Source organism: Peromyscus californicus, unplaced genomic scaffold, assembly GCF_007827085.1.
Source record: "Peromyscus californicus insignis strain IS unplaced genomic scaffold, ASM782708v3 Scaffold_7__1_contigs__length_154581171, whole genome shotgun sequence".
NCBI classification, from domain to species: Eukaryota; Metazoa; Chordata; class Mammalia; order Rodentia; family Cricetidae; genus Peromyscus; species Peromyscus californicus.
Window position 1 is genome coordinate 54828258 of NW_026294595.1, and position 22602 is coordinate 54850859.

Here is a 22602-nt window from a genome sequence, read left to right on the forward strand (position 1 = left end):
TCCTAAAACCGCTCCTTTAAATTAAAGAGAGAGAGAGAGAGAGACCGAGACAGGGCCGGGAAACAGTGAACAAATGTGGTGTGTAAGCACCAGATGCGATATTCTGGTGAGAAGAACTGGGTTTGGTTCTCAATACGATTTAGACCCCAAAGGCATCTGCTAACCTGTGTTGTGTGCCTCCAGCTGTGACAGGGAGTTCACAGCCACCTTGCATAGTGAACAATAGAGTAATTTTTTGGCTTTTTCTTCTTCTGATTCAGCAACAGACCCCGGAGCGCCATTTGTGCTCTTGGAGGGAGAAGTGATAGCTGCCGGTGGCAAGGGTGTGGCTCCAGACTTGAGGAGAAAGGAGCCTCCTTCAGAGCCTGAGGGCTGACTGGAACTGGTGCCTTTCAACTTCGCTTTGTCTTCTAAGAAAGACACAGAGAGGTGTTGTTAAAGTCTCCCATCCCATACAGGCCAGAATTAGAAACAGGACTTTGATTTCCATATCAAATAGGAAAACCACCATAGGTTCTTTTCAAGTTTAGCACAGATTTTAGCTTGTGGAGCTTGATTTAAATAAAACCCCACCCCATAAGCTTCCATATCAGATTACCCCCAAATCATGATGATCTATGAAGCATGACTTTGGTCTCCCACTTAAAATAGGTGATTCTTCTGAAATCCCTGAGTCATAAATCATGCTCTATAAAAAGCTTTACTATAACAAAATCAGCTACTCTTCAGTATGATGGCAAGGCAAGATGGCAACATGAGATATGTCATTAGCCCATGCTGGTTTCAGCTGACTACTTGTGACTTAGTTACGGCATGGGTATGAAGCTAAAATTTAACTTTGACACCAAGTCAAAACTCTACCTTTGTGTGCTTGGATAGAGGGAAGGGAAGAAACATGGTTAATTGTGGTTATGATTAGTTAAGTTTTCCCTGCTTTCTGAATGGCAATGTACTCTATCCAAAACATGGAGGTTCCATTCTTTAGGCTCATGAATTATTGCCCATCTGAATAAAAAGTTTTCAATAATCACATCAACCACACTCACAACATGAGTATTAGTCAAATAATTTAAAGACATCTTGACATTTTTCATCACACAATTTCTGAAGGCTTATTATCCTGAAGGGCCCTGAGCAGGCTGTGAGGGGTCATAATGACACTGATAGAATCTAAGGCATTGTCAGTGACTCCCCTGTGAAGAAAAACTGGAGTCTAGTGGGCAACAGCATACCATCTCATGTTTAATTCTAGTAGAGTTGGCACTCTTAGAAAATGTCTAGAGAAGGCTAACTAACTTGCATTAAGAGAGGAAGACTATGTGAAAACATATTTGTTAATTGTCCTAGGCAGTTCAAGACTGCATACAATTGGCTTAGATGACCACCAACTGATTTATCTGTTTCTATGTTTATTCACAAAATTCTGCACATGGCAAACCAAAGCTTTCAGTGTTCACTATAATGATTTTAAAAGCTTCCTTAACCTGGGGATTCACCACTTTGCATCTTCCCTCCATGTTGGGTGCATGTCAAGATTAACATGGAAAGACTGGACAAGTAAGAGTGCCCTTGAGAGGGCCCCGATCTGAGGAGCCAAGATCTGTATTTTCTAGTTCTACATTTTGTATGCCCTTTCAGAAAATATATTCAAACTTGAGGATGAGATGAAGTTTGATGCTAAAAGTCTGTGACTTTTGTAAAAGTGAGAGGAAGATTATTATTACTCCTAATTGGTAAGAGTAAATCAAGGTGGAGACTCATTGTTGAGATTTGAACTCCTTCATCTGCAAGCATCTCTTGGAGGGAGTCTAAGAGAACTCATGAGCACCAAAGGAATGTGGCAGTCTTCCCAGGGTGCTGCGGGAGACTTCTGCCCTCCGGGGATCCGCCATTGTGCTGTAAGCCTGTATTTAAGGTTTCCTCCCTCTTTCCATAAACGGCATTCGGCATTCGGCGTTCTGTTGAGGCGAATGACCCGCTGTCTCTTGTTCCTTACTTTTTAAGCCACAGCCCCTTGCTCGGACATGGTGAATGGGTGGTGGTAGCGCAGGCGTATTCCCTACAAATGGAGGTTCCTACCGAGATCTGAGAAAGAAGGGACAAGCTGATGGACACCCGAAAGGTAAGGCTGGCCAGCAATTTAAAGAAAAAAGAAAAGATAAGGGTGAATTGAAATGGGTGCAGCTAGCTCACAGTCAGTTAATTGGACTGCTGAAGCAGGAGAGCACCGAAGTTAAGATAGGGCAAGACAGCTAAAGATTTTAAATAAAAAAGGAAATCTTCTCAATAGAGAAGAGGGAAGGAAAGGAAATTTCTCGTTAGAAAAGGGAGAAAAAAATTTTAATCAAGAAAAAAGGATTTTCCCGGTAAAAAGGGGAAAAATTTTCTAAACTAGGCCTGAAGATTTTCAGGGCCCTGTAGAGGAAGGATGAACAAGAGAGAGAAGCCTCTTTCCAGTGGTAATGGAGGAAGAAAAGACTTTCCAATTGTAGAACTTTCAGGATAGCTGAAACTCTGAGCTCTTTCTGCAGTGCAGCATCTGAATTACAAAGAATAGGCAGGTAGGCCTCATTGCTGCTGGCTGAACAGCAAGCGAGCCCAGAGGTTAGAAGTTTTGCTGTCTGTTTGCTTATTTTGGTTCAAATGTTTTTTATTTTTCCCTGAGAGTGGGAATAATTCAATATTTAGGATCCCTTCGTGGGAAATGTTTTTCTGTTTTTCCCTTATGGTGGGAATAACTCATTAGGTAGTCCCTTCACGGAAGTAAGAGAAAGTTTAAACGTGAGTGCGCGTGTGCGGGGCATGCGCCCAGCATGGCAGCGAAGGTGTGTGTGAGATAGCCCAGAGCAGCAGGCGGGAGGCTTAGCCACAAGGCCGAAGGGGGGAACAGACTCAAGGGCGGGCAAGCGAGCAGAGGCCAGGAGAGGGACTAGCACTAAAAGTTTAAATGGGCCCAACTTCTGGTGAAAAATGGTTTTGGTCAGACATGGAATGCTAAGTCAATGCTGTTGAATTTCCAGGGATTGTATCATTCATTGTATAAATTGTTCTTTTGATTGTCTTAATAAATGTTTGGATTCTCATGGTAGATAAACTAAAGAACAGAATTCATAATTTTGAACTATATATTAGGTATGCTCTTGTCTGTTGATCATTACTGAAAATTTGGCTCTGCTCTTTAAGTTGCTTTCTAGAATTCTATAGAAATATAACACCTGAAATGGATTGGGTTGTTAACTTATTAAATAATGTTGTTGCTAAGATAAACCCATAAAAATAATCTCTTACTGATAAAGAGGTTACAAAATTATTTTTCCAGTAAATAAAATACAGGTAAATTGTTTGGTCCACATTGTTAATAATTGGCTATTTGTGCTAATGTGTTACTTGGAATCTATAAAAAAGGACCATAGAAATAGAAGCTGGTGATAGAGTTGCTCAATTATTATTGCTTTCATATTTTAAAGGCAAAATGGCGCCTATATGTAAAACTGGAGGCTTTAGAGGTACAAAATTAAAAAAAAAAAGAGGTGTTTTGACAAACGATTATCAATGATAAACAGCCTACATACCATCCATTTCTCCCATTCATGAATATTTATTGCAAGTGCAAGGACTTATATGGTCCCGCTCACATAACCTTTATGCGGGGCATATTAGAGCTCATACTCAATTGCCTGGGCCTCTAAGTGAAGGTAATCAGAGGGCTGATGCCATTGCTCGTATGGCTGTCACATTAGTTTGTTCTGCCTTTGATAAGGCTACTCAGTTGCATCAACGTTATCATCTTAATGCTGGATCTCTTCGTCATCATACGGCATAATCCGGGAACAAGCCATCCAGATAGTTAAATCATGTCCTATTTGTGCTGAATTTTTACCTGTTCCTCATTTGGGAGTTAATCCCCAAGGAGTTTTACCTAATCATGTGTGGCAAATGGACGTCACACATGTGCCTTCCTTTGGAAAATTACAATATGTCCATGTGTCTATTGATACATATTCCTCTCTAATTTTTGCTTCTGCCCATTCAGGGGAAAAGGTTAAAGATGTGAAGAATCATTGTCTTCATGCTTTTGCTTACATGGGAGTGCCAAAATGCATAAAAACTGATAATGGTCCTGCCTACAGCAGTACGGGATTTTCAAAATTCTGCCAAGATTTTTCTATAATCCTCAAGGACAGGCTATAGTAGAATGCTGCCATTGTACCTTAAAAACATATATTGCTAAAGTAAAAAGGGGGGAGCTAGGGGCTCATCTCTCCTCTCCATATTCTATTCTTTCCCTTGTTTTATATACTTTAAATTTTTTATCGGTGGACTCTACTGGAGTATCTGCTGCAGATAAACACTGGAGGGCTCCTGTTGCAAATCACCCTCTGGTGTGATGGAAGGATCTTTCTACTGGCACTTGGAGGGGACCTGATCCAGTGTTGGTGTGGGCCTGGGGATCTGTTTGTGTCTTTCCTCAGGACAATGAGTTTCCTCTTTGGGTTCCTGAGCGCTGCGTGCGCCCTGTGGCTGCTGCTGAATCCCAACATGGCAGAGACCTATTGGGCCTTCGTAAAAAACTCTCCCCTTCTGATGCCAATGGGGATTGAGAGCCCAATATGGCCAGCCTTGGCAAGCATTAACGTGAGCCTAGGAACTGTAGCCATGTGGTTGGATTCTTCAGAAGGTAATGTATGGTAACTTTTTTCAAAAATGTTGAGAATGTGTCACCCAGACACTTTGGAGATTAAGGATAACTCTGAAGGTCAATGACCTTCATTTGTTAACAGTAGCATGCCAGCTAAGCCTTTTCACATTTTGCAACCCTCTTCAAGCTGGTGTAGTACCCTACTTTTCAGGAATGGCTCTGTGCAAACATTTATTGGCCTCCTGAAATTCATCTAGCCTTTTTGAAGATACCTTAAAATTTGTCAGCCTGAATGTAGCCATTAATGAGACCATTAGTTCTGCTCCTTGTTTGCTGTTTTTGTTTTTTGTTTTCTTTATGGTTCTTAGATGTTCTTTGGCAGACCTGCCAGCCTAAGTAGTGCTGGGATCAAGAAAAATGGGCCTTGGTGGTTTGTGTTCCTGGAGCTGCGTCCATGCCAGTGGACGGTGGCAGTTAGACACAGATGATGCTCACACGCTCCAGAAGAGACTCTGACATCGCTGTTGCCGTTGTTGCTGTTATAGCAGTGGTGGCCACTGCTGCTACTATTTCTGGCATAGCTATTTCATAATTGGGTTCTACAGCTAGCACAATGGAGACCCTGGCAGCAAAAGTAGCTACCACAGTTAGTTAATCTTTTATTTTATTGGGCATGATAAATTTAATTCTACATTTATACATTTATATTGGCTTTGAAAGTTGTAAAAATTATTAAAACTCAAGTTCCATTTGCTTATGGGATACCATCTTACGAGGATTCCAGTTTGCATAAGGCTCGAAGGAAGGGAATGGCTCAATTGCCTTCAGCCTCCTAGCTATGTGTGGGGTAGGACTTCTGTTGGTCTTTTCTGTGTCGCACAGATTACAAGCCCAGCACCACTTTGAGATCTTTGGCAACAGTTTACTCTACAGCTCACGTGGTTGAGCCTGTATGATAATGAGTATTCAGAGATGGGTAATGCTTGGGGGGTGCTCACCAACCTAAGACAGAGCACTTGTGGGGCCTGGGCAGGTGTCTCCATGACAGGTAAGGTGACCTGCTGACGTCCCACGCAACCTAAGTCAGAAGCTCATTTTTTAGTAAAAAGGGGGGACCTGTAGGGCCCTGGTCTCCTCCCATATTGAGTAAAGCCATTGCCTGCTTGCCGACCTTGACCAGATGTCCTCCCTATGCTAATTCCCTGCCGGTATCCACCCTCCTGAATGCTTAAGGGAAGTTCCTTGTTTGTGTATCCTGCATATTGGGCGTTAACAGCTTAGATGCAAGAATGTAGAACATTCAGTAGCAAACTTCTGCCCTCCGGGGATCCGCCATTGTGCTGTAAGCCTGTATTTAAGGTTTCCTCCCTCTTTCAATAAACGGCATTTGGCATTTGGCATTCGGCATTCTGCTGAGGCGAATGACCCGCTGTCTCTTGTCCCTTATTTTTTAATCCACAGCCCCTCGCTCGGACATGGTGAATGGGTGGTGGTAGCGCAGGCGTTATCTCTACACGGGAGCTGCCCAGCTCTTGTGATGGAGACACGTTACTGCACACAGGTTACCTCCTGCTCCAATCATTTCATTTGTTATTTCGTACGAATTTGACCCGCGAGCCAGTGGTCTACTCACTCACTCTTCCTGATGTTACCATGCTAGGTTCCTGATATTAATGTTCCCCATGCACCTGTACGTTTATGTCAAACTTTGTAGCTAAGAAGTACTACTAACATTATCCTCTTACAACAAATTTGTGGGATAGGTAAAGCTGAAAATATTTTTTTTTCTTATTTAAAAGGTAAGGAAACTGAACTTCATAAATGAGTGTCATGTTTCCCATACCTGGTCTTCATGTGGTATACCAATCTTTTTTCAAAAAGGAGAAGCGACTTAATATATCATCATTAATATTACAGATGCACACAAAAGCCATCCTACATATGAACTAGCTGCTGTCTTTTTACAACAGTTTAAAGACTTTTTTCTTTTTTTGAATTTAAGTTTTTTTGAGAATTTCATACACAAGTGTAGTATTTAGATCATTTTTACCCTCCCTTTTTTGTTTTATTTTCACACACACACACACACACACACACACTCAGAGAGAGAGAGAGAGAGAGAGAGAGAGAGAGAGAGAGAGAGAGCGAGAGCCTACCATTTATTTTTCTTAAGTGAAGGTACTGTACATTATGCTCAATAGCTCAATAATCACTGCTTTAGGTTACAATGAGGTGTATAATATATATATTTTTTTCTTTCTATGCTTATTTCTTTAAGAAAAAACTAAGCAATTTCCTTTTTCAATTGTTAATTCATTCACTAACAAATGCATGTTGACATCGTGTTAATGGCTGACAAGGTGCTAGACACTGAAGAGAACGGTAAGCAAACCAGGTTCAGACGTGAAGAAAGTTAGAGGAGGAGGGATAGAGATAAAGTTAGAGGGAACGAGATAGCCACTCAGAGGTCCTATCTTATGGTGGAACCTAGCCAGAGGCACAGGAGCATAGAGCCGACATGGTTACTTCTGCTTGGGAAAAAAGGAGCATGTTTTCATTAAGGAAGTGGCATTTTGGAATTTTGAAGGTCAGGTTTAGAAAAGCATAGAATGAGGGTGAAACAGAGTAGAAAATGGATGGCCATCAGCCAACACGCAAGGGCATAGGTAGGGGGTTAAAACATCTTAGGGTCTCAACCTGGTTGCTGAGTACAAGACTGACAGTCAGATGTTATGGGAAATATTACCGTAAAGGCCAATTGAGCCCTGCGGCAGAGACTCTCAACTCCACTGAAATGTATACTGAGGACAAAAACCTCCCTTTTAACAACAGATTGAGATGCATAGTATATTCAACTTCAGTGTGATTTAAGATTTAGATAAACTATTGTTTTCCATGGGATAGGCTAGAATCAATATTTTAGAACATGAGGAAGAATTTTGACTTTGGAAATGCATAAATGAATTCAACATAGTCAGAGGATTCTGTGAGATTGGTACCTGCTAGTCAATAAAACAAACTCTAAAATCAAGAAAATCACTGCTGCATTTACATATTTAAATTATGGCATTCTCCCAGGATGTGTGAACTTAAGAACAGCAGGGACTAATTTTATTGTTTCCCCTCTCAGTGGCTTGATATCCCAATCTACTATGTTATTTCTCTTTGTTAAGTGACATTTTTAAAACCTGAGTTTTAAAATGGATTTGAAGGTTTAATTAATGTTCTGTTTACTTCTGTTTCCTTTAATAAAGATGCGTGTCATCTGGAACTTGGAGTTAATGTAAATTCCATTTTCAAGTATTCCCTTGCCTAATGTTAATTAGCAGGCCTTCTGACTGTCATAATCATTTCCTGTCTCTACTCACACACTCCTTGTAAGGTTTTATGCTGCAGGACTTTGAAGCTACTGGACCTCTCACCCACTTCCCAAAGCTCCAAACACTTAAGGACTCTTCGCTGGGGGACTTCGTTTATATCCAGTTGATGAACCACATAAAGTCAGCCATCAATACTTGTCATCCTTATTTTCCACTCCAGAAACTTCACACAAATAAGTTCACCTTGTTCAAAGTTAATACTGTATTTCATAAATGGTACCTTGGAGGGCTAATGTACTAACACAGAAGACAGAAGACATAGTCCTAAGAAATGGATCTGGGTAGATGGAAAACCCATTCATATATGTTTCTTAATTAAAAAAAAAAAAACCTTTACTTACAATGTTTGTCTTAAATTTTGACTTAGAAATTTGAAAGCCCCACCAAATTTTTATTATTCTATTTGAAGGATTACTCTTGAATTTGATTTTATTAATGTCATAAAAATTTTTTCTAACTAGGTTTCAATGGTTGAATAACATATGTATCTTTATATTAACAAATCTATGTTTACTATTATTGAGAGCTACTGGTAGTGTGCCCAGGTTGCAAGATCCCCAAGCAAGACCACCACAGAGCCAATATCCGATACAAGCACACAGAGGTTTTTAATAACAAAACAACATCCGACACAGCAGGTGGAGGAGGAAGGCCCTGAGTACTCACTTTAAGGGGTTTATATAGGAAAGGTCTACATGCAGCTTGGGATTGGATGAGGGGGCTAGGGGTGAGGTAGTTCTTTGAAGTTACTGGCTGAACTATAAGAATGGGGTTACTGATGGCTAACAGGATTCAGGGTATCTACAGAGACATAAATTTTTTACTCCCTATGTCCTGCTTTTGTTGAACCCAGGATATATACATTCAGATTTATTGTTCCAGTCCTACTCTCTTATAAGTTCAATTTCTGGTCAGTTGAGCCCATTACTCCCCATATCTTGTTTTGACAAGTCCAGGATACATAGATTTATTGTCCCAGCCTTATAAGTTCAACTTCTGCTCACTTCTAAAACTGCTAGTCAGCAAATACCTTTGGAGGAGGGGAGGGGGAAATGTCTCTCAAGATGGCTACTGATTTTTCCCTTTCAGTAGCAAAAGACCATGGGAATACACATCAGGTGACAACTAGTATTCAGAAGGTCAATCTATCAGAACCAAGGGTTCTGTTGGAGGAAACCATCACGCAAGGCGTTATGGAATTACTGCCTTTTGAATGAACTGGGTGTCTCTTGTTGTAAACTTCTTGTGCAATAACAGCTATGATTCTCCCCATTTACAGTGCATTTCCATGTAATGTGTACAACTAATCTCATGATTACATCTCAATCTTATGGGCACACATAAATTATGGATAGTCTAGAAGATGGTTTCTTATTTAACTGTACAATTTTTATGAATAGAAACATACTAAAATATGCTTCATAACTAGGTCTATTGTTCCATGTGACTGGAGACACTTAGAGGTCTTATTCTCCAACCTTAGCCACTGACAAGACAAAGTTGGCCAGACAAAGTGTCCTCATAGAACTTCCACAGAGCAGAATTGTAGGTGCCTGGCCTTGTTGGATCAAAACCCTTCAGAAGAAATATAGCGAACCAGAAGTTACCGTGCAGGTGTCTGGTCTTGGTATATTGCTGTGGGATGGTCTGTTTGTCAAGTGTGTTGCTAATTAGTCAATAAATAAAACACTGATTGGCCATTGGCTAGGCAGGAAGTGTAGGCGGGACAAGGAGGAGAATAAAGCTGGGAAGTGGAAGGCTGAGTCAGAGAGACACTGCCAGCCGCCATGATGAGAAACAGCAAGTGAAGATGCCGGTAAGTCACGATTAATGTGGCAAGGTATAGATTAATGGAAATGGATTAATTTAAACTGTAAGAACAGTTAGCAAGAAGCCTGCCACGGCCATACAGTTTGTAACCAATATAAGTCTCTGTGTTTACTTGGTCGGGTTTGAGCGGCTGTGGGACTGGCAGGTGAGAGAGATTTGTCCTGACTGTGGGCCAGGCAGGAAAACTCTAGCTACAGTATATCTCAGTCCTTCAAGGGATCAATAGCACCTATGTTGCCCTAAGCTTCTAACACCAGCACCTGCCCACTTGGATTCAAAAAACAATTAACACTTTGTATTTATTTCTACACCAGTTTTTAATGCAAGATTTTAGGCTCAGTAGACTAATTGAGATTCAGGTGATTAACAGAAAAAGGCTGTTAACTGACTAACCATGTCTGGATATTATTAATCACATAAAATAGTACACATATTCCTTGCCTTTTCCTTAAATCTCTCATTGGTAAATTTCTTCCCTTGTAACCCTTGTAGCTATCCCTTTAAGAGATAGCCAGAACTTTTTACAACCTACAGCTGTTGTCAGTCACCAATTAAGCTGACCAAGTCTTCCCCAAGTGTGACTCTTGTCAGAATACTTGTCCTTGAGAGTTTACTTTGTAGTTTTTACTAACGAGTTGTTAATGAATGGATGTATAGTGATGCTTGGGGGGGGGGGGACGAAGGGGAAGGACTAAGAGAAGAACTAAGAGAAGAAAACAATGAGAGAACAGCAGAAGAAGGGACAAAGAGGAGCTGAGTATGAGAACAGAAAAGAAGCTGTGTAGACAGAATTGACTTAGAATAATAAAGCGAATGGACTAAAGAACTCAGTGTGCTTAGATTCTTTTCAATAGCCCCAAGTTTAGATCCTCAGCTGGTTGTTAGATTCTTCCATGGACCCTGGGGAAAGCAAATAGGGACTGGACCTCTATTGTTTTCAATATACCATAAAAAGTTAGAAAATAAGGTCAGATGACATTTAAAGAGTTAAAACCACCCATGAGTTCACCAAAAGTTGTATATCACTTATTTTACACAAATTCTAATGAGGGAGAAACCATTTCTACCTCTACTTTTATGTTTAGTCTGAGTTTCTTTTGCAAAATCTCTATAGAGCATAAAGTACATGTATTTTAATACATCTGTACATTTATGTAGGCAGATACAGAATGTTCCCACCATGCCAGAAGGTTTGTTTGAACTCCTAATCAATTAAGAACTCCCAAAGGTAACCACTGTTCTTGCCTCTATCAAATTATATAAGTAACTATTTTAAAAACTTCATATGCATGGAATCATACAATGTGCATTTCTGTGCTATTATATAGAGAAGGTTTTTTCCTCACTGCCAAGTAATGTCCCACAACATGTGACCACACTATAGTTTATCTTTTGGAGACTGATGAACATTTGGAATGTTTTCAGTTTTGCCTATTTTGAATAATGCCACTATGAGCATTATGTTCTCTTATAAACATAATACTAATGTGTAGCCAGTAGGAAAAATAGTAGAATCTCTGGGCCATAAGACACTCATCTCTCTACCTTTAGTAGGTTCTGAAAACAGTTTTCCAAAAATAATTGTACCAATTTACCTTCTTATCAAGAACAGAGGAGAACCCTAGCCTTCCTGCATTCTCTCTAGGACCAGGTGCTGAGGTAGGCTAGGAAGAGGAGAGTGCATGTTGCAAAGGGCTAATGGCACAGTAGAGCTGGAGGGCAGCAGGGTGCTGCGGGGTGTGTGTGTGGGGGAGCTGAAACAATGGTGAAAAAAGACCTCGCTAGAACTGGCTAGGACCACCATGGCTGCCAAGGCAGCTGCCAACTCTTCCTTGTCTTCTTTAATAAACTCTGTTCCTACATTAGCATTACGGATTGGTTGTACTCATGCCACATCTGAAAAACTCACATAAAGGACAGAAAGGGGAAGAGCCCTTATTTCAGGCTCTTATTCCCAACTCACCTGGGAGTTCCCTGCTTTTCCTCCATTAAGCAAGGGCGGGGATGTGCTGACAGATGACGCAATCTGGGAATTTGTCATTTTACTCCTTGAGTGTGTCCTTCCACTGTATAGTAAATCTCTCCCAGTCCTTACTTTGTTGTCTCTTGGGATTTTTTTTCTCCCACAATGACAAGAACACTGGGTAGAGCTCTCAATTTCCTGTCCTGAGATCTTTCCAGGCCTCACTGTCCCAGTGATATCAGATCATCATCACATCTGATTTTAGCAATTTGGCAGAGGTGAGTTAGTATTTTTACTGTAGTACTGATTTGTATTTATTTCCCCACTGACTAGTAATATTGAGCACATTTACATATTTTATTAACTAATTATATGTTTTCTTTGTGAAGTGTTTGTTGCTGTTTATTTTTGAGACAGGGCTTCTCAGTGTAGCCCTGGCTCTCCTGAAAGTTACTCTGTAGACCAGGCAGGCTTTGAATTTACAGAGATCTACCTGCCTCTGCCTCCTGAGTGCTGGGATAAGGGTATGCACCACCACACTTGGCTTTGGGAAGTGTTTGTTTAAACAATGTTTAAACAAGACTGTTGCATTTAAAACTATTTCGACTTATCGGAACACACACACACACACACACACACACACACACACACACACACACACGAATCTGAACTGACATCCTTTGTTAAACACTTATCACCACTCCTCTCCCAAGACATGCTTCCCGTCCTCTAAATGCAGTCTTATGATAATCTCAATTATGTAAAAACAAAGCTACGGCTTAGGTAAACAAGGTGCCTCTGGCTGTTCAATTAATAAAGCTGAGAACACCAATTCACACAAGGGCTGCCTGAACATGGAGCTGCTGTTCTTACTGATCTACCATTTTGTAGGCTCTTAAACTGAGCATGCTCGCTGTTAGGATTATCTTCTTTAAAGTCTGACACTGTAAGAGGATGGCATCATTCTGTGTATGTAAGTTATAAGATGCCATCAAAAGCATCACATGTTATGCTCAAAACTGTCAAGAAACGGGTAAATAAATCTGCTTTAGTACTGTTTCTTTAAATGCATTGCGGGGGATCAGGGATGCCTCCTCATAGATGTCTCTTTGGCATAAGGATTATTTTGAGAAGCAGCCAGACGAGAGGCTCAGAGAATTAGAAATTGCTGTATTTTTTTTTTTTTTTTTTTGGTTTTTCGAGACAGGGTTTCTCTGTGTAGCTTTGCGCCTTTCCTGGAACTCACTTGGTAGTCCAGGCTGGCCTCGAACTCACAGAGATCCGCCTGGCTCTGCCTCCCGAGTGCTGGGATTAAAGGCGTGCGCCACCACCACCCGGCATAGAAATTGCTGTATTTTAAGGGCAGTGTACACCTATAAAGGAAAGTCTGCTTATAAGGGTGTCTCTTTCTCTGTGCCAGGAAGAGAAGGACTCTAAATCTCTAGAGGCTCTTAATGGGAAAGCCAGTTTCAACATTACCCTTATTTACTGTTTTTCTTGGTCACTTCCTATAACTGGCCTCTCCAAGCCTTTCTTTGCTTATTTGAAGATGGTACTTATGTCTGAATTCAAAGCCATTTCTTGTAGGCTCTCTCATTTCTCTAGGTATTGCATGGATACACACAAGATATACATGCTATGTTTTTTCCTCTCCAATCTGTGTTTTATTATAGGGATCAGTTCCAAAAATGAACTCAGAAAGAGGGAAAGTTATTTCTCTGTACTGTAGTAGTGACTTAGCATGTGGGCTAGAGAAACAAATGTTAACAGCCCCCCAAATCTTTATTTCATGCAAAAATCTACATAGATTATTTTTCTGTGCTTTATTGCTTCTTGATTATTTTCCCAAACTTAATGGATATGCCAATGAAATTCTCAGATTTCAAAAGTGAAAAATTTTCTTGCATTGTTGTTTTTAATGTCTTGATTTGCCAAGTCTGTTTGAATTAAAAGCCATTAAGAATTCTCCACCTCTGAGAAATGGTAAAGATTTTTTAAAAATCACAATAGGAGGAGATGAGAAGATACATCTGATATATATCTACATCTTATAAGAGATATATAGATACATAAATATTTACAATAAACTAATTATGTATACCAGTTGGTGGGCCTGTAAATTAGCATAAAGAAATAACCATCTACCTATGTAACAACCATTTAATGAACACCTACATATATTCTACAATATATAAACAGTAAAGTTAGAAGAAAAAGGACCAAGACTTTGAACTCAATGAAAGGTAAGTATGTAGCTGTGGAGACAGAAACTAAGGTGTGTGTGTGTGTGTGTGTGTGTGTGATGTTGGGGCTCAGGAAACAATGCTCCATGGTGCTTGGCATGCTAAGCATTTTGGAACTAAAGATTAAAGGAAACTGGAAGATCTTAGAGGCTGCATGAAAATCAGACCTTCTTAACCTTCTTCCCCCACAAACACAGAAGAGGGCTCTCTTCAAAGGATTTTACTTTTAAGATCCAGCTGAGATTTCTTCCAAAAGATGAAAAATTTATCTTCAACTCCCTCCCTGGGAACTTTGTCACCAAACAGGAAAGATTAACCACCAGAGAAGAGACCAAGGTTTGCCTCCATATCTAGGTAGACTTTCACCTGGTCTTCTGAGGACAGTTATCAGAGATTGCCTGGGAGACTGTATCTGCCTAGTAGGAATCATGGTGACAGTGAAGTTCTGCCCCTCCCCCACCTGAAGCCTCCAGTAACCCTAGGCTGCCAACTATCCCAGAGCTGAGAGGATTTTATGCTAGGCCATTGTCTCTTTTTTTGGGACTCATCTGTTTCTCCTGAGAATAATTTGTCACCCTTTAATGGTACTCACAGTATGCCCCCCCCCCCCCCCCCGCCCCTTTTCCCAAGAAGAGGACATTTAAATTTCACATATCAGATCTGACTGTTTGAGTTTCAGATTTTGGCCCCTGTGCATATTAAATAATTTACATGCCCCCCCCTTCCCTCTTCATCTGCCTATTATCAGGTAATAGAGCTGAAACAAAAATCTGATCAAGGATCAGATCCCACATAGTCTGGTAGAGAGCATGAGAGACATCTGGGGTTAATTGAGAACTGAGTATGAGTACTGAGGGGGAAAAGTGATCAGATTCATTTGGTTTTCAGACCATCATGTTGACTGCTGGAATAGCAATGGCCATGCCTTTGTGAGTTAGGCTATGCATTGTTAAGTAATGTCGACTGCAATGTCTTGTCAGGGGGAGAGGACCCAAAGAGCCAGACCCAAAGAAGACACACTCCCTGGCTCCTCGAGACCCACTCGACGTGTCGCCTTCTTGCCCACTGTCTCGCTCTTCTTCCCTTTCTTCTTTCGAAAGAGCCCTCTGCAGCTCGGAGCTGGCATCTCCTGAGAACTGGCTTTTAAGAGGTGAGTGGCCTAGCCCTGCGTCCACCATCACTGTTGGAAAATAAACTGTGAAAGCACAGAGATCTGTTAGGGGACCACTGCAATTGTCCCCAAGGTAGCCATGGTTAGGAGCAGAGAATGCACAGAAGTTTTAGAACCATTAGGAATTACTGATTATATGTGAAATATCCAAAGAAAGAAATCAGGGATCACTTCTATGGCTTTGGCATGAACACTTGGTAAATGATGGTGGTGCCATTTATGAAGAGGGCAGTGATGGTATTTAGGCGGATAACAGAACTTTCTGTCTTACAGTTAAGAAAACTTGGCTATTCCTGACTGACATTAATCTTAATCAAGACTTAAGTAATTGCTAAATTAATCCTAAAACCTGCAAAACATTTTCCTTTTCTTTTTTTTTCCAGAAGCGCAAAGGAATCCCAAAGCTTGAAGGCTGTAAGAGAATGACATTGACTCCAGGGACCTGGAAAATCCTCTCCATCCTTGGGTGAGGAGTCCTGAGGTTAGGGATACCTCTCCATCAGGATCAACCCAGAAAAAGAACCCAATGGAGACCAGAATTGAAGGGAAGGGAATGTGTGAAGAAGGCAGTGTGAGGGAAGGACAGCGTGTCTTGTAAGAACAGCCAGTGGAGGACAACCAGGAGAAACTAAAGAAACTTGAGTCTTTGTCCAGTGAGGCTTTGGAGTGGGCGTGAACATTGCGTTCCTCCTGGGATCATGTGATGCATAGCCGTGAAAAGTCCACCTCCTCGGGCCACGAAGGAAGAGACCATGAACTGTGTCTGTTACTATTTGTTTTTACTTTGCTGTCAATGAAAGGCTGTGCTCCGTGGCCCCAAGCTCAGGATGCACGTGAGACAGGAAAGCTAGCCATCGTCATTACCATGAGTTCACCTGCTAGATCTGGGCCAAGAATGAAGAGAAGGTACCATCTTTTCCTGTCACTTTGCCTTTTTAGCTGAGTTTTGTAGTCAACTTAAGGCCCCATACTGCTTTTGTCAGTTTATTTTTAACTGAGCAGTGAGAAGCACTTTGAGAATTGCTTGCTTAAATGTTAACATGTGAAAGTCTGCAGTTCCGTTTCTGAGACTCTGTCCCTCCTCCTAATTAGCTCAATCCTTGGTTACCTTCCTGAGGCCACTGGAGGATGGCGAATGTTAATTTAGGAAGCTAATTTCGCTTTTCATACTTAATATTCTACTGGAGAGGATCAGGCATGGAGGCAGACAATGAAAGCATGCCTGGTCATTCCCCTTCCTTTACTCAACAACACCTCCAGCAATAAGTCACCATCATTTCAGAAAACACTGACCAGTTACTACATACGACTCACGTATTTTCTTTGGTTTTGTCTTTCTGTTTTCCGAATAGTAAGAAATGAATGGGTGTCAGCCAGAGCACCCACTTCCCTGTGCAGTCTTGTGAGAAATGAAGTTAAGAAGCCCAGAGGGCTGTACACCAGACTGGGCGGTGGAGAGGTGGTGGTGGTGGTGGTGGGGAATGGATGGACCATGGCAAACCTATATGCATGTCAATTGATGTGTTGCCAAGGGCTCTTATTTACACCTTTGCCTCATCTGTCTCAGTCTTATCTACACATTTGACATAGCAAGAGGGATAGAAACCACTAACTGATGACAGATATTTTAAAGTTTAAAGTAGAATTCCATTAAGATAGGTAATGGATTTGAAAAAAAAACCCTCCACAAAATGCAGAAGCAGCAGCAGCATACAAGTTGTAAGATGAGAAAATGAATAAGCCAACTTGGTACCTTAGATGTAAAACAATATGTAATAAGTTGTAAGAGTGCCATCTCTAACATCTTAAAAAAATTTTTTTTTTGTATTGTGTATTGCTGGATGCACAAAGAAAGTGCTCTTCATTTGTAGTATAACAGGCTCTGTCAGAAAGAGCAGGAAGAAAAGGCCAGCCTTGCAGAGCATGGTAGATACGGGCAATCAGTTCTTCTTAACTTTATCAGGTGTTTTCCTAAAGGTTACATGGAAAAAGATCATAGAAAATGTAGTAGTTTGAAGGTACCATTTAAAAGATTTTGTTTGAAGGTGTAACTTTTTGGGCAATGGAATATTCATAAGTAACTATTTTAATACCCTTTGATCTTAAGGATCAGATTTAAATTAAGATTATAAAAACTTTGTCCAGGGAAGCAGGTAGGCTACAGCAGATCTTCACCTCACCCCCCATTTCTCCAAATCCAATCCCCCACTCTCATCTCCAGCTCTGCAGCTGACCATCTGCTTCAGCCCTTAGCCCCCTGCACAACTCCAACTCCAGTGTAAAACACAGATCTTTCCCTTTATCTCAGCCTCCAACTCCAGCAGGCACTCCCTGGAAACCCACTCAGGCCATGGAAGCAGGGAGGTCAATTGCAGATCTTGACCTCTCTCTTCTTTCCTCCAAATCCCTGGTCTCATCCTCAGCTCTGTAGCAGACTACCTGTTGTGGTCTTTCCTCACTCTTGGGCCCCATTCCCAGGGGACTAAGCAGATCCTGGTGGAACACCTGCTTTCCTCCCTCCTGTGAACTCCATCAGCCCCCTTCCTATCGTATTACTAGTCCTGTCAGCTCCCAATACCTAGGAAAACATTTTACCTGGAACCCCCAGTGGTCACACCTATCAGGATTCTAAGAGAATTTACTAACAGGCGACATATGGATACCACACTCCCCTAAGAACCAGAGAGGGCAACAGAAAGCAAGGAGCAAAACACCCACCAACAAAGACAAGACCAGATATCAGCACCAAGAATTACAATCTTCCCAAACCCAGATGCCAGCATAAAAACATAATCAATAACAACCAGGAGAGTCTGTCTCCACAAGAGCCCAGCAACCTACCACAGTAGGCCCAGAGAATTGCAAGGCAGCTGGAGCACATGACAAAGACCATGAAACAGCCTGTATGAATATGATAGGGGTCCTTAAAGAGGAAATGAATAAATTCCTTAAAGAAATCTGTGAAAACACAACTAGTGTAAGGAAACGAATAAAACTGTTCAAGACATGAAAGTGGAAATAGAAGCAATAAAGAAAACCCAAAGTGAGGGATATCTGGAACTACAAAATGCAGGAACTCGAGCAGGAACCTCAGAGGCAAGCCTTACCAACATAATACAAGAGATAGAAGACAGAATACATTGAAGATACTATAAAAGCAATGGATCCTTCAAAGAAAATATTAACTCTAAGAAACTCTTGGCACAAAACACCAGGAAATTTGGGACACTATGAAAAGACTAAATCTAAGAATAACAGGAACAGAGGGAGGAGAAGAAACCCAGGTCAAAGGAACAGAAACTATTTTCAACAAAAATCATAAGAGGAAAATTTTCCTAACTTAAAAAAGAGATACCTATCAATGTACAAGAAACTTACAGAACATTAAATGGGCAGGACCAGAAAAAATTTCCCCTTGTTACATAAGAATCAAAAAACTAAATGTACAGAATAAAGAAAGAATATTGAAAGTTTCAAAGGGAAAAGACCAAGTAATATATAAAGGCAGACCTATTAGAGCAACACCTGTCTTCTCGATGAACTCTGAAAGAAAGAGGGCCTGGACAGATGTTCTACAGACTCTAAGAGACCAGAGATGCCAGCCCAGATAACCATATGCATCAAAACTTTCAATCACAATAGATAGATAAAATAAAACAGTCCATGATAAAACCAAATTTAAGTAATACCTATCTACAAATCCAACCCTGTAGAAGGTGCTAGAAAGAAAACTCCAACCTAAAGAGGTTAAACACACCCAAGAAAACACATGGAATAAATAATCCCAGACCAGTAAATCAAAGAAGAGGAAACATACACCACACACACACACACACACACACACACACACACACACACACACACACACACAAATGTACACATACTTACCACCACAACGACAAAATAACAAACTAATCAACAAACACTGCTCATTGATATCTCTTAACATCAGTGGTTTCAATTCCCCAATAAAAAGTTACAGAATAACAGAATGGATGTGAAAACAGAATCCATCTTTCTGTTGTATCCATGAAACACACCTTAACATCAAGGATAGCTATCTCCTCTGGGTAAAAGAATGGAAAAAAATATTTCAAGTGAATGGACCTAAGAAGCAAGCTGGTATAATTTTAATATTGGACAAAACAGACTTTAATCAGAAGATATAAGAAAGGACACTACATAAACATTAAAAGAAAAAAATCCTTCAAGAACACACTGCAGGTCTTAACATCTATGCACAAAACACAATACACACTACCCAGCTGAAATCACATATTGACCCTCACACACTGATAGTGGGTGACTTCAGTATCCAACTCTCACGAATAGACAGACCATCCATCCAAAAACTAAACAGGGAAATGTGGGAGCTAACAGGTGTTATAAATTAAATGGACCTAACAGATATTTACAGAACATTTCACTCAAACACAAAAGAATATACCTTCTTCTCAGTACCTAATTAAACTTTTTTCAAAACTGACCACATACTTGGACACAAAGCAAGTCTCAAGAGATATAAGAAAATTGAAATAATACCCTGCAACGTATCTGACCAACATGGATTAAAACTGGATATCATTAACAGAAACAATAGAAAGCTTACAAACTCAAGAAAATTGAACAACACTCCATTGAATGAAAAAAAATATGGGTGAAGAAAGAAATTAAAGACTTTCTAGAATGGACTGAATATGAATACACAACATATCCAAACTTATGGTACAGAATGAAGGAAGTTGAAGAGGCAAGTTTATAGCACTAAGTGTCTACGTAGAAAAAAAAAATCAAAAACAAAACAAAAAATAAAAACCCCTGGAGAGATCTCATACTAGTAACTTAACAGTACACCTAAAAGAACAAAAGGAAGAAATCACACCCAAAAGGAGCAGACATCAAGAAATAATCAAACCCAGGACTGAAATCAATAAAATAGAAACAACAACAAAAACCAATACAATGAACCAAGGAAACATAGAGTTGGTTCTTTGACAAAATCAGTAAGATTGACAAGCCCTTATCCAGATGAATTAAAAGGCAGATAAAGAATATCCAAATTAACAAAATTAGAAATGAAAAGGGGACATAACAAAAGACACTGAGGAAATCAAGAGAATCATAAGGACATAATTAAAAAAAAACCTATACACCAAATCAGAACATCGAAAAGAAATGGATAATTTTCTCAATGTATACCACTTTAACAAAATTAAATCAAGATCAGACAAGCAATTTAAGTAGATCTATAACACCTAGTGAAATATAAGCAGTCATTAAAAGTCTCCTAACCAAAAAAAAAAAAGGCCCAGGAATTCTACCAGACTTTCAAAGAAGAGTTAATGCCAAAACTCTTCAAATTATTCTACAGAATAGAAACATATAGAACATTACCCAGTCTGTTTTATGAGGGAACTGTTATCCTGATCTCAAACTACATAAAGAACCAACAAACAAGAGAATTACAAACTAATTTACCTTATGAACATAGATGCAAAAATTCTCAATAAAATGATTGCAAACCAAATCCAAGAACACATTAAAAAGATCATCCACCATGATCAAGCAGGCTTCATCCCAGAGATGCAGGGATGGTTCAACATATGTAGACCGATAAATGTAATCCACAAAACCACATGACCATCTCATTAGATGCAGAAAAGGCCTTGACAAAATCCAACACTCCTTTATGAGAAAAGTCTCAGAGAGATTAGGGATACAAGAAGCATACCTCAACATAATAAAGTCAATTTACAGCAAGCCCATAGCCAACATCAACTTAAATGGAGACACTCAAAGCAATTCCTCTAAAATCAAGGACAAGGCAAGGTTGTCCACTCTCTCCATACCTAATCTACATAGCATTTTAAGTCTTAGCTAGAGCAATAAGACAACTGGAGGAGATTAAAAGATTACAAATTGGAAAGGAAAAAGTCAAAGTATTTTTATTTGCAGATGATCTGATACTATGCATAAGTGATCCTAAACATTCCACTGGGAAACTCCTACAGCAAATAAACACTTTCAGCAAAATAGGTGAATACAAAATTAACTCACAAAAATCAGTAGCCCTCCTATATATAAATGGACTGAGAAATTAGGGAAATAATACCTTTAACAATAGCCTCAAATAATATAAAATATCTTGAGGGTAACTCTAATGAAGCAAGTGAAAGACTTGCTTTCACTTGATAAAAACTTTAAGACACTGAAGAAAGAAATTGAAGAAGATATCAGAAGATGGAAATATCTCCCATGGGCGTACACACACACACACACACACACACACACACACACACACACACACACACATACAGGATAGCTAAAACAAACCTGAATAATAAAAGAACTGCTAGGAAGTATTACCATCCCAACCTCAAATTGTACTACAGGGCCACAGTAATCAAAACTGCATGGTTTTGGCACAAAAACAGATACATTAATCAATGGAATCTAACTGAAGACCCAGACATAAATCCACACACCTGTAGACATGTGATTCTTTACAAAGAGGCCAGAAATATTCATTGGAAAAAAGACAGCATCTTCAACAAATGGTACTGGTCAAACTGGACAGGTACATGAAGAAAAATCCAAATAGATCCAGAAAACTCAACTCCAAATGGATCAAATACCTCACCATAAAACTAGATACACAGAACCTAATGGAAGAGAAAGTGGGGAACAGTCATTGGCATAGGAAAAGACTTTCTCAACAGAACACCATTAGCACAGGCACTAAGATTATCAATCAATAAATGGGAACTCATGAAACTGAAAAGCTTCTGTATGACAACACCATCATTTGGACTAAGAGGTAGCCTACAGAATGGGAAAATTTTTACCCAATTACACATCTGATATCCAAAATATATAAAGAACTCAAAAAACTAGATATCAAGAAAATAAATAACCCAATTAAAAATGGAGTACAGATCTAAACAGAGAATTCTCAAAATGGAACCTCAAATAGTTGAGAAACACTTAAAGAAGTATTAAACATCCTAGCCATCTGGGAAATGCAAATCAAAACTGCTTTGAGATTCTATCTTATACCTGTCAGGATGGCTAAGATCAACAACACAAGTGTCAGCTCATGCAGGTAAAGATGTGGAATAAGATAAATGACTCAACCATTGCTGGTGGGGGTACAAAATTGTACAGTCACTATGGAAATCACTACAGCAGTTGCTCAGGAAGTAGAAATTGATCTACCTCAAGATCCAGCAGTACTACTCTTGGGCATATACCCAAGGGTTGCTCCAAACTACCACAGAGATGCTTGCTCAACCACATTCATTGCTGCCCTATCCATAATAGGCAGAAATTGGAAACAACCTAGAAGTCCCTCAACAGAATGGCTAAAGAAAATATGG

The 22602-nt window shown here is 40.0% G+C and overlaps 1 protein-coding gene across 8 annotated transcripts in view; it reads right to left on the reverse strand.

The window, feature by feature from the left end:
- The window catches only part of Znf385b (zinc finger protein 385B), a 407065-nt gene that overhangs the window by 5091 nt on the left and 379372 nt on the right, over positions 1-22602 (reverse strand). For all 8 annotated transcript variants that reach the window (XM_052723003.1, XM_052722998.1, XM_052723006.1 and 5 more), the window contains one exon: positions 165-410. In XM_052723003.1, coding sequence (XP_052578963.1) covers positions 165-410 — 246 coding nt within the window. The remainder of the gene's footprint in view (positions 1-164; positions 411-22602) is intronic.